General features: G+C 41.9%; 1 protein-coding gene across 1 annotated transcript in view; it reads right to left on the bottom strand.

Moving 5' to 3' along the window:
* Positions 1 to 13,794, bottom strand: part of LOC143277769 (uncharacterized) — an 86,633-nt gene that overhangs the window by 47,223 nt on the left and 25,616 nt on the right. Inside the window, exons 9-16 of the mRNA XM_076582670.1 lie at positions 13,300 to 13,421; positions 12,052 to 12,160; positions 10,652 to 10,735; positions 9,604 to 9,678; positions 8,575 to 8,658; positions 7,243 to 7,317; positions 5,633 to 5,749; positions 788 to 919 (exon numbers count right to left, since the gene is read on the bottom strand). Coding sequence (XP_076438785.1) covers positions 788 to 919; positions 5,633 to 5,749; positions 7,243 to 7,317; positions 8,575 to 8,658; positions 9,604 to 9,678; positions 10,652 to 10,735; positions 12,052 to 12,160; positions 13,300 to 13,421 — 798 coding nt within the window. The remainder of the gene's footprint in view (positions 1 to 787; positions 920 to 5,632; positions 5,750 to 7,242; positions 7,318 to 8,574; positions 8,659 to 9,603; positions 9,679 to 10,651; positions 10,736 to 12,051; positions 12,161 to 13,299; positions 13,422 to 13,794) is intronic.

The following is a 13,794-nucleotide window of genomic DNA, read 5'->3' as shown; positions in this document are numbered from 1 at the left end:
AGAAACAGCTGTCGAAAATACAACACGCAAACAAACAAGCAAACAAAAACCCTAACAGGGACTACATGAAGAAGACAGATACCAAAATGACAACTTTTAATCAGCAGACAGGAAAATGGCAAAACATAAAATGCAAAAACCTAAACAAACAAACAAACAAAGAAAAAAGATGATGTGTTTCTTTAGAGGAAAACTGCATACACCCCCCCCCCCCCCCCCCCCCGCAAAAAAACAACAACAACAAAAACAACAACAACAAAACAAACAAACAAAAAAAACCCATAGAAATTAGGATTACTCTCAGGAACGTTATTCATTTTCTGATGTGAAACGAATCTTCACCATTACTAAATAACTATACAGCTGCTAAACCAAATGTGGAACAATGTAAATAAAAGATAAAATACAAATTTGAAAAAAACAAGAGAAAAAAAACAAGAGAAAAAAAACAGAAAAAAACCCCTACAAGGGAATGAAGTTGGGGGATGACATAAACCCTTCGAAGACACCAACTATGTCTATGAAAGAGAGCCACTGATATGATATGACAGCATTTGTGTCCCCTGTCCGCTCGCCAAATATCTTGACAATGGCAGCAGATTATTGCCAATTCATTATCAACGACACATGGTACAGAGGCATCAGTTGTATGTTAGCGGTGTACTTTATCATTTAGGGAGAACAAATCCAAATCCTCCGACTCCTAAAACTTCCCAACACACACACGCACACTCTCTCTCTCTCTACATCACACACACACACACACACACACACATCCTATACTCACTACATGAGAAATTCTCAGCGAACGTGGAGTATTCGGCTTTGCAGACACACACGTTGTTCTGACACAAGCTGCGAACTACTTTGCAGTCACCTGGTTTCTGGCAGGCAGATCCTATCCGCCCTCTGACTGGGTCTGCAACTCCGAAATGTATATATGCATGTAATGATGTGATGCTGTGTGCAGTTCTGTATGAATCTCTCTCTCTCTCTCTCTCTCTCTCTCTCTCTATATATATATATATATATATAGAGAGAGAGAGAGAGAGAGAGAGAGATACGGATACGGATGATTTATTCATCAGGCCATAGCCCCTATGAAGGGGTACACAAAACATTTGTTACGTCACATTTGTTTGAATAAACACGAGAAAACCAAAATCACATGAAATCACATGAAACACAGATACATTTGCAAAACATATTATGAGGTTGCAATTTCTCTAAATTTAAACGCTTTGTGCAGGAAAATGGACAAATTCCATACATCATTTTGCCTTTTGGACGACATCAATAAGCACAACTTGAATGTACAAGGTTGTCGGAAATATCTGGCTGGAATATATCTTTCTCTTAACCCCTTAAGAGCCGAGCAGCTCAAAACAAAATGCACTTCGTCTTCTTTGTCTTCCTGGCATAATGGGCAAATCAAATCATTAACATCAAATTTACTGTATCTGTAACGATGTACAGCCAAACTCGACACACCCAACCTAAATCTTGTGGTTATCATTCTTAGATATTTGTCCATGTTTAACGTCAAATAAGGTTTCATATCATGTAGTCCGCAAAATGTTCTATACATACTAAATGTATTACTGTTTTGAACATGCTCATTCCATGCTTGCCATCTACAATCAATTAAACGTTGACGAAAAATTTTAATGAAATCATTCATGCTACCCACACCTTCGCCAAAACCATTTTCACACAGACAAATACGTACATCAGTTACCCAGTTTTTCTTTCCTCTAGAATCCAAATCAAACAACATTTTGTAAGTTTTCAACGGTATCCTAATTTCTTCCATTTGTACTAATTTAAGCCAATATCGTATGCACTGAACAGCAGAATTTACAACTATAGGGTATCTATTAGTTTCACCATATACAAGGTCATTAGGGGTGCGCATATCAAGACCCAAAAACTTCTTCAAAGCAAATAGATGCACAGATTCACAATGAAACGCAGCGTTGTTTAAACCCCACAACTCTGAACCATATTGCACAATTGGCTGCACTAGAAAATCAAACATTTTCAGAAACAATTTCATGGAAGTATTATTCAATAAAGACAGTCTTTTCATGATACATAATAACGCATTTTTTGCCCTACAAGCGATATCTTTGCAAGCCGAAACAAAGCTTAAACGCGTAGTAAAAAATATCCCTAAATACTTGTACACATTTACCACAGGCATTGTAACACTATCATAAAGACATTTTTTCCCTTGCACCTAATCCCCCCTTTCGAAATACAATAATATTACTCTTTTTCATATTAACTTTCAACTGAAGAGATGTGGCAGTTTGATGTAAGATATTTAATTGATTCTGCAGACCAACAACAGTCTCGGATAATAAAATAACGTCGTCAGCCAACAAAAGAATAAACAGTTCAAATGCATCATAAGAAATAGTGGCACCGTGTCTTTCATGATTGAGTATTTCTACCGCCAATTCATTAATAAAAAGAGAAAATAATATTGGACTGCACGCATCACCTTGCTTTACTCCTGTTGTACATCTGATATAATCTGTTAAGGAAGCACCACATCTAACTCTACATTTTACATTATCATACATACTCTGAATACATCTGTATAATTTACCTCTTATACCATTCCTTAACAAAATAGGCCAAAGTAAATTCCTGTTTACAGAATCAAAAGCCTTTTTCAAAATCGATTAAGGCCACATATAATTTACGGTTATAAGAAAACTGTTTTTGTACCAATGCTAACAGAGCAAACATGTGATCTATTGTTGAATAACCCTTTTTGAAACCGGCTTGGCATTCACCTGTAATGTTATTTTCCTGAACCTATTCCTGTAGTCTGCAATTAATAATAACACTAAATAATTTACTACTTATATTACTCAGGGATATACCTCTATAATTATTGGGATCTTTAACATCACCCTTTTTATACAATGGCAAAATAATAGATTCTGTCCAGGTTTCTGGAAAAATACCTTTATCAAACAGAACATTAAACAACTTAACGAAAAACTGAATAACTTGCTCGTTTGAGTTTTTATACAGTTCACCAATAATACCATCGGGGCCAGGGGCTTTACGGTTTTTTAACTTTGTAAAAGCCAGTAGGACCTCTTCTTTGGATATTGGACGGTTCATAAGACCGTCACCTTCAGCGAGTTGAAAATCTTCATCAAAATAATCACTACTTGACTCTTTGTCCAACAAAGACTTATAATGCATAAACCAAGTATCAATATCAATGTTATTCATAGGCTGTTTCCTCTTAAAGGACGCTTCATGAACATTATTCCAAAATTCTTTTTGATTATTAATACGAGGGTCATTCAATAAATAAGGTGAATTTTTCGGTATGAGGACTTCTGATACAGATAGAAGCTTACTTTTTTTTTTTTTTTTTTCAACGTAGTCTCCCAGCACTGTCACACACTTTTCCCATCTGTGCACAAGCTTCCGTATTCCCTCAGCGTAAAAATCTTTGGACTGATGTCTCAGCCAGTCGCTCACAACACTTTTGACTTCATCGTCACTTTCAAACTTCGTGCCTCTCGTGAACGCTTTCAAGGGACCAAACAGGTGAAAGTCTGAAGGGGCAAGGTCTGGGCTGTAAGGGGGATGAGGGAGCAGTTCCCAGCCCAGCTCGTTGATGGTCTGCACCGTTCGGGCTGCTGTGTGAGGCCTTGCATCTTTGGCACCCACCGGCAGCTGACTTTCGAGTAGCCAAGGTCATCATGGACAATTTTGTGTGCTGTCCCAACAGATAAGCCCAAACTCCTTGCAATGTTACCCACTGTCACCCTTCTGTCAGACTGAATGAGGTCATTGACTGATTCGATCACCTCAGGAGACCTCACTTCTGTAGGCCTTCCAGGCCTGTCTTCATCCTCAACACTGCTCCGTCCTTCTTTAAACAATTTAGCCCACTTGTAGACATTTTTTCGGCTGAAACATGTGGCACCATACACAGTTGACATTCTCCTATGAATTTCAACTGGTTTGCACCCTTCAGCAACCAAAAACTTGACAACTGACCGCTGTTCAATCCTGGAGCATGCTTCTTGGTCGGCCATCTTTGTTAATCGCCAAAACTCTCAAAGTTTTTTTTTTAATCTGCAAAACAAATTAAATCCATGTGAAAAAGAAGTAAAACAAAAAAAAGAAAAAAAAGTAAGCTTCTATCTGTATTAGAAGTCCTTATACCGAAAAATTCACCTTATTTATTGAATGACCCTCGTAGAAGTTACAAGTTTATCTAAAATCATGTCATTGAATTGTTTTTCTTTCCTAAGAAGTAACTTTTTGTACTCACGTCTAACTTTTCTGTATTCATGCTGAACTGTCACATCTGATGAGCGATTGGCTCTTCTAAGTTGTCTTCTAACATGTCTTTTATTGATTAAACATTCTTCATCAAACCAGTCATTTGATTTATTCTGTTTGTTTAACGACACACGCTTTTTCATACACTCAGCACACTCTCTCATGCAATCATTAAACATACCAAATGCATTGTTTACATCCACATCAATCAAATTCATGGCAACATTAATTCTGGCGCTAATTGTATCTATGTGTAAAGTATCAATGAAAATGTCAGCATTTACACTGTCCCATACAAACTTTTCTACCACCTGTTCCCTTTTTGTTTTACTCTTGCAATATAAGTTATCATTTTGGAATTCAATACAGACTGTGACAGGCATATGATCAGAATCAATCCGTTCACCAACACTTAATTTACATGAATCAAACACGATGGCAAAAAGTTCTTCAGAAAAAATAAAATAGTCATTCACACTACTACCGAAATCCGATATGTATGTGTAGCGACCTATATATATATATATATATAGAGAGAGAGAGAGAGAGAGAGAGAGAGAGAGAGAGATGTATGTTGAAAGAGACAGAGAGAGAGTTGTATGTTGAGAGAGAGAGAGAGAGAGAGAGAGAGAGAGAGAGAAAGTCCATTCAACAACCCACTCCACAAAATAATTGTCCACTCCTTCCTTTCTTTCCTTCTCATTGTTTTTTGTTGTTTTTTTCCACCCCCCAACGCCCACCCCGTCTTCATCCCTCGTGCCCCCCCACCCCCACCCCATCTTCATCCCTCGTGCCCCCCCACCCCCACCCCATCTTCATCCCTCATGCCCCCCCACCCCATCTTCATCCCTCGTGCCCCCCACCCCCACCCCATCTTCATCCCTCGTGCCCCCCACCCTCACGCCATCTTCATCCCTCGTGCCCCCTACCCCCACCCTATCTTCATCCCTCGTGCCCCCCACCCTCACGCCATCTTCATCCCTCGTGCCCCCCACCCCAACCCCATCTTCATCCCTCGTGGCCCCCCCCCCATCTTCATCCCTCGTGCCCCCCACCCCCACCCCATCGTCATCCCTCGTGCCCCTCACCCCCACCCCATCTTCATCCCTCGTGCCCCCCACCCCCACCCCATCTTCATCCCTCGTGCCCCTCATCCCCACCCCATCTTCATCCCTCGTGCCCCTCACCCCCACCCCATCTTCATCCCTCGTGCCCCCCACCCCATCTTCATCCCTCGTGCCCCCCACCTCCACCCTCACCAAGACCTGTCCCTCTCCCTGTGGTTCTCTCCCTTCCACCCTTCTCTTACCGCACTGGTCGGCGTTCTGGGTACTGACGTGGGTATCGCAAACACATTTCTTTTGTTCACACATGGCGCCTGCGGTACACTCCTGGGATTTGTCACACTGCTGACCTACGTTCCGCTCTGAAACATACAGAAATAGTCCAAAGGCATTCTCTGATTTAGTAAGGCCTTACACCTTTATACGTCAGATTGACGTAAGTATACAGTTAGGGCCAACAACAAAGTGAGAGCAGCATTATCGATAGTTTTTTTTTTTTTCTGTTGCAATGTGAAATCATTGACAACTTAGTCTTTTGAGAAACAATATGACTCTCAAACTAGGAGGCAAAATTGCACTGGCTCTTAGTGCTGCAGCCCTGGGGGGTGGGGGTGGAGGGGGGGCTAGGTGGCCTTTGGGAACCATCCCAACGCCGACTGTCCTAAAACCCTCTTGGCCGAGAGAGTGGGGATGTAACTTGGGCACGACACTCCACTATAGTCAAACTGTATCCGAGATAGTCAGGACAGCAGTTACCTCCTCTGCTGTTCTAGTGGTCACAGTCGAACACAACAATCATACATACAGTCCATCGTCGAAAGAATAAGGTAATCGTCAATTAATACTGAAAAAAAAAGGTGCCTAGGAAAAATGACCAGCACTATGACTAATTTAGACGAGCCCAACACCCAGATTCTGTGGAGGCACATTCAACTGGGAGGGTGGCAGAGTGGTTAAGAAGCTAATCTGCCAATGCAGTGTCAGTTAAGGTCTGAGTTCTATTCCCGGTCTCGTCCTTTCTCTCAAGTTCGACAGGAGCGTCCAGTCAATTGAGTGAGATGATAACTGAGTCCCCGTGAGCAGCACACACGTGGCACAGTGAAAAAGATCCCCCGGCAACGGAAGTGGTGTCCTTTGGTAGAATCATGTAGAAGAAATTCACTCTGACAGATACAGCTATATCCACATGCACTCAAGGCCTGGGTGAACACGATAGGTTGTTCTGCTGGTGTCGCGTATGTGGATTTTCCCGAACCCAGTGACGCCCCCTTGGGAAACTGAAACTGGAAAGACAATCACTGATGTCCAGTGTTATTGCTATGGTTGATGCAAATGACAAAACTTTCAGTGACAACGTGGCTAATGATGGTGTGACTTGCACAAAAAAAAAGAAAAAGAAAAAAAAAAGGCGTTTCTTGCCAGATTGAATTTGTTTTTCTCTAATGAAGGCAGAATGATTTGCTGTTGGGTTCCTTGACTCAGAGCCATTATGGCGCGCATGCACACACACACGCCCGCGTGCACGCACATACACGCACACACAAACACACACAATATAGAAGCATAACATACCAAACCCATGTATCATGTGCGTGTTCAGTCACAAAGATACCGTTACAAGTAGTTTTGTTGCTGTTGTTGTTGTTGTTTTAATAAATAAGATAGGATAGATAGGCATATAGATAAATAGATGAATAAACAGATAAGATAGGCATATAGATAAATAGATGAATAAACAGATAAACAAACGAACAATAAATAAACAGATGAATGAATGGATAAATAAATAAATGCACAAACAAACAAACAAAAAGCAAAACACAGAGGCAGGGAGAGCGGCATGGGGAACACTCACTACAAAAGTGGAGGGCGTCGCACACAGTGTTAGTCATACACTGGCCGCTGGAGCACTGACTGTTCAGGCTGAGCTCTGAAAAAACAAAACAACCCGGACATCCAACAACAAGTCTTCAGACACATGGACAAAACATCCAACAACAACAAGTCTTCAGACACATGGACAATACATTCGACAACGACAAGTCTTCAGACACATGGACAATACATCCAACAACGACAAGTCTTCAGACACATGGACAAAACATCCAACAACGACAAGTCTTCAGACACATGGACAATACATCCAACAACGACAAGTCTTCAGACACATGGACAATACATCCAACAACGACAAGTCTTCAGAACACATGGACAATACATCCAACAACGACAAGTCTTCAGACACATGGACAATACATCCAACAACGACAAGTCTTCAGACACATGGACAATACATCCAACAACAAGTCTTCAGACACATGGACAATACATCCAACAACGACAAGTCTTCAGACACATGGACAATACATCCAACAACGACAAGTCTTCAGACACATGGACAATACATCCAACAACAAGTCTTCAGGCACATGGACAATACATCCAACAACGACAAGTCTTCAGACACGTGATCAATACATCCAACAACAACAGACATCCAGGTACATAGACACGACATTCAACGACAAACCTTCAGGCACATAGACAAGACATCCAACAAAGACAAACCCCCAGGCACATAGACAAGACATCCAACAAAGACAAACCCTAAGACAAACAGACAAGACATCCAACAAAGACAAACCTTCAGGCACAATGACAAGACATCCAACAAAGACAAACCCCCAGGCACATAGACAAGACATCCAACAAAGACAAACCCCCAGGCACACAGACAAGACATCCAACAAAGACAAACCTTCAGGCACATAGACATAACATCCAACAACGACAAACCTGCAGGCACATAGACATAACATCCAACAACGACACATTTTCAGGGGCATTATCTTCTTCTCAATGCAGCAAGTTTCCTTGTGGCGTGTCCATCCAAACAGGGCCTCTTTCTTTAACGTCTTTTTACTTTGAGTGACATTAGACGTATGCTTCTGTACATGTGTAATGCACACACACACACACACACACACACACACACACACACGGGCATGCACGCACAGTCAGATAACACACACACACTCTCTCTCTCTTTCTCTAAAAAAACAGGGTGTTTACATCCCATTGTATCCATATAGGTAATCTTTAAAAAAAAAAAAAAGAAAAAGAAAAAGAAAACACGAGGAAAAAAGGTATTGTTCAACTGAGACTAATAATCATGGTTTGTACTCACTACATGTCTTGGAAGTCGGGTCGCAGACGGTGCCAGATTTACATTCGTTTTTATTCGGTTGACACCTTCCGTTAATGTCGTACTCTGCACACAATGTCGGTCGCATGAAGAAGAAGAAGAAGAAGAAGAAGAAGAAGTAGAAGAAGAAGGAGGGAAGCAGAAGCAGCAGAAGAAGGCCGCACAATATAATGTCCATGTGTAAAGGGACCAATGTTGTTGAGAGAGACAGAGAGTCATAGAGACAGATAGGGAAGGGGGCAGAGACAGAGAGTGTGGGGGTAGACAGCAAGTGGAAGAAAGAGAGAAGAGAGAGAGGGGGAGCGAGAGAGAGAGAGGGAGCGAGAGAGTGAGAGAGAGAGAGAGAGAGAGAGTGTGTGTGTGTGTGTGTGTGAGAGAGAGAGAGAGAGAGTGTGAGAGTGGGCGAGAGAGAGAATGAGAGAGAGTGAGCAAGAGAGAGATTGAGAGAGAGAGAGAGGGGGAGTGAGAGGGAGAGAGAGTGAGCGAGAAAGAGAGAGAGACATAGACAGACATTCAGACGAACAGACAGACAGATAGACATAGCGACAGACAGACAGAGAACCGAACTGTTGCAGACATTCGTAACCCCATTGTTTTTTTTCCCCCCTCTTAGATCAAAGCTGGCTGAACCAGATGATTCCCGGTCCCGGTGTCTTTCATGTAGCCCAGCCTGGAATGACACCCCCCCCCCCCGCCCCCCCCAGTAAAATGTAACTTGTCACAACCCTCCCCCAGTTTGACTTTTGTACCACCAAATGTAACTTGTCACAACCCTCCCCCAGTTTGATTTTTGTACTCCCCCCCACCCCCTCTCCTAATGACCATGGCTGTCATTCCACACCAGTTTGAAATGACCCCCCTTGTCAAACTGGGCCCAGCTAGAATGAATTCAGTCTTAAGTAGAACTCCCGTCCAACCCCCCCCCCCCCACCCACCCCCGTCCCTCCCCCTAATCCCGCACACCCCCTCCCAATGTTTGCTTCCGTTATTGTAGTGGAGGTGGCTGCTCACTGCATTTCCTTATGTCACAGACGGCACCCTCTCGGCAGTCCTCGTTCCTTTTACATGGCTCCTGTACCTTCATCTCTGCAACAACGGCAATGAAGTTCGTTCAAACATCGCGTCTCTCAGTGACAAGCATTCGGTTTTGGGGAGGGGGAGAAAGAAAAGAAAAGAAAAGGGTCTTGCTGCTCCTCATTCCTTTCTTCAGTTTTATTTTTCATTATTTTATCTCAACCTTTCGATTTTTTATTATCTTATCTCAACCTTTCATTTTTCTTTATTTTATCTCAACCTTTCGATTTTAAAAAAAAATATTTTATCTCAACCTTTCGATTTTGTCTTCATCTTATCTCAACCTTTCGATTTCTTTATAATCTTACCTCAACCTCTCGATTTTTCATTATTTTATCTCAACCTTTCGATTTTGTCTTTATCTTATCTCAACCTTTCGATTTTTTTTATCATCTTACCTCAACCTCTCGATTTTTCATTATTGTATCTCAACCTTTCGATTTTTCTTTACCTTATCTCTCAACCTTTCGATTTTTCATTATTTTATCTCAACCTTTCGATTTTTCTTACCTTATCTCTCAACCTTTCGATTTTTCATTATTTTATCTCAACCTTTCGATTTTTCATTATTTTATCTCAACCTTTCGATTTTGTCTTTATCTTATCTCTGAACCTTCCGATTTTTCATCATTTTATCTTAACCTTTCGATTTTGTCTTATCTTATCTCTCAACCTTTCGATTTTTCATCATTTTATCTTAACCTTTCGATTTTGTCTTTACCTTATCTCAACTTTTCGGTATTGTATATTTTATCTCAACCTTTCGATTTGTCATTATTTGATCTCAACCTTTAGAAGTGTTGTGACTGATTGCAGAGTGAAGGCGGATGGTTTGTGGGTCTTCAAAATTTTCTCACTTGTATATTCTAACTTGTACTGTAAGTGTAACGACGGTCACAAACATAACTGCAATAGGCAAATAAACAACAACAACAACAACAACGACAATAACTTCAACAAACAAACAAAAGAAACAAAGTCTTACTGCACTGGCCCTTGCTGCAGACCATTCCCCCGGCACAAACAGCTGTCTCACTGATGCTCATACACCGTGCTCCAAAGCTCAGCCCTGCAAGGAAGCACTGACTGAGGTGGGTTCTTCAAATGTCGCTGGAGTCTGGGGCATGTGCCACGCTACACCTGTTTCCCGGATTCGCTTGCTTCCTTCTTTATTTGCTTAGGGATTCATCGTTTTATTTCTTTATTTATTCATTTAGATAATCGTTTATTTACTTATTTAATTTATTAAATCTTCTGTTCTTGTCGTTTCTTCAGATAACCCTGACGAACGCATACGGCGATATTTCAGCTGAAAATGCCCCATTAAAAATACAAAACAAACAAAAAAACAACAAAACAATTCAAAACACAAAAAAACAAAACAAAACAAAACAAAAAAAAACACAAACAAACAAACAAACAAAAAACACACCAAAAAACACATCACTGAAATAAAAACGAATACAGAAAAAAAACCCACCCCTGTCAGTCTTATAAGGGAACCAAAAAAAGTAAAAGAAACTTCAAAGAACAGAAAAGTGCACAGTTGAAATTAGGTATCACTGCAGATACAGCTATGTACGCAGATACAGCCAGTTGAGAGAGCACACACACACACACACACACACACACACACACACACACACACACACACTGGCACTACTAGCATCATACTAGTCACCAGCACCATCTCAATAACCGTCATCTTTCCTTGTCCACATAATTATCCAGACGACCAGTATTTGTCAAGTCATCCTTTCTGTTCCAACGTGTAACGTGATAGTGACTTAAGATGCGTTCGTTGGGTAACCACCGTTGATCATCGAAACAATCACCATGAACAACATTATCATCATTTCTGACGTCGCCAAATTTGTTACCATTTAACACACACACATACACATACACACACACACGCGCGCGCACACACACACGCACGCATATACACACACATACTTGAACAGATGTTCACTGAACATAAAAAATGACAAAATCATTAACTACTACTACTACTACTACTACTACAATAATGCTGTTACTTCTACTGCTACTACTTCTACTATTACAACACCACACACACCCACACCCACACACACACACACTATCTAATCCTTTCACCCCGTTTGGGGCATGGAGGATATTATATAACAGCAAATAGTATTTTACACCAAAATCAAACATAAACAATTAAAATAACATAACTATCAGAAACAGAATACAAACTATATGAAAACACAACATAAATGATGATAGTATTTTTGCTGTATTTTTTTAGGGAACCAAAAAAGTAAAAGAGCTTCACACACACACACAACACACACACACACACACACACACACACATACACACACCATTACCACCACCACCGCCGCCGCCGCCCCTTACTGTATCTGTGGTGTCCATAGATCTGCACTTCGCAGACGGACAGACTGTGGGTGTCTTTCTTCATGATGGTGAAAAATCGGCCATCCCGGGGACTCTTGCAGTCAATCCTCTGACAGAAAGGTGGCATGTGGCACAGTGGTTTAGACGCTTATCTGCTAATACTGTGTGGGTGAGAACCTGGGTTCAAATTCTATCTCTGACTGGAAAATAAAACTAAGGACTCACCCCAAGCACGGAAGTGGAGGGGTATCGAAACTGAGGTAACCATGAGAGCACGGCATGAAAGGCCACAGACTTATTGAGACTGTTTTGTTTATATTGATGGTAATGAAGGAAGAGGAGGATGACGATGACGCTGTTGCTATGGAGGTCCATTTTGGTTTGGGACTCCGTGACAAGTCTGTACTCTACGCTTCCTGTCATAATGATATCCCGGCGTTAACCAGGCCCGAGAGATACAGACACTTGCAGTGTTGGTCAGGTAATTAGTACAACACACCCAAAGACGCATCCTTGAAGTGGATGACACTCGACTGTGTGATCCCAGTCTCCCCATTTAAGCCCACAGCACACTCAACTCCGCTGGGATTCGAACCCGCGTCCTCCCAGCCGTCAGTCCGTGACGCTAACCACTTTGCCACGGCGGCTGGTTAGTTTGCTGGATTTTTATTATTGTGGTAAGATCAAATGGACGAAAGCAACCCCCCCACCCCCCCAAAAAAAAACAAAAAAACAAACAAACAAACAAAAAACAACAACAAAAAACCAACAAACAACAACAAATAGCAACTAACAAACAAACAAAAATCCAACTTCGCGTCGAGTGCGAGCCGCGAATGCAAGGACAATTTGACCCATATTTGGTATGAAGACAACACTCAAAACAGATTAGCAAAAAAGAAGTACCTTTGCTCGTCGTGTGTATGCATACATACATGGCTACATGCGCTTTGTGTATGTGTATGTGCGTAAACATGTGTATGTGTATGTGTGTGTGTGGTGTATTTATTTTGTTTTTTTAATTAATCTTTTCTTGTTTTATCTCTCTCTCTCTCTATCACTCTCTCTCTTTCTCTCCCTCTCTCTCCACACACACACACACATATATATATATATATATATATATATATGTGTGTGTGTGTGTGTGTGTGTGTGAGTGCGTGTGTGTGTGTGTGTGTGTGTGTGTGTGTGTGTGTGTGTGTGTGTGTGTGTGTGTGTGTGTGTGTGTGTGCTTTATTTTTTCCCTACCTCGTAAGTCCTGGTGGTGATGAACTTAGGATGGTACTGACAGACGTGCTTGTCGTTAGGGGGATAGGACACGGAGTGTTCGTCTGTCACCACCAAGTAGAACAGCCTCAGTTCATTCTCCGCTGCACACAGTCCTATAACGGTGAATGTGCGAAAAATGGCGGTTAGGGGGAGTGTGTGTGTGTGTGGAGGGGAGGGGGGGGGGAGATGGAACGCGGGGGAGAGGATGAGGGGTTGGGGAGTTGGGGTGGGAGGGGAGGTGGGGGAAGGGGTTGGGGTGGGAGTCGGGGTGGGGGGGCGTGGGTGTGTGTCTGTGTCAGGGCACATTTGTTGCTAACGCGCCAGTTTCCATCCGCACGTAGATGGCTACACAAGAGTGCACGCACGCAGACACATGCACGCATAATCATACACATCGTAAGCGCACAATCTTGAACACACACACACACACACACACTCTTCACATACAGCACCCCCCTCGTACACACGCACACA

Source organism: Babylonia areolata, chromosome 35 (assembly GCF_041734735.1).
Source record: "Babylonia areolata isolate BAREFJ2019XMU chromosome 35, ASM4173473v1, whole genome shotgun sequence".
Lineage (NCBI taxonomy): Eukaryota > Metazoa > Mollusca > Gastropoda > Neogastropoda > Buccinidae > Babylonia > Babylonia areolata.
Note: the sequence above shows the minus strand (reverse complement) of the source record. Positions and strands in the feature narration are given on the sequence as shown.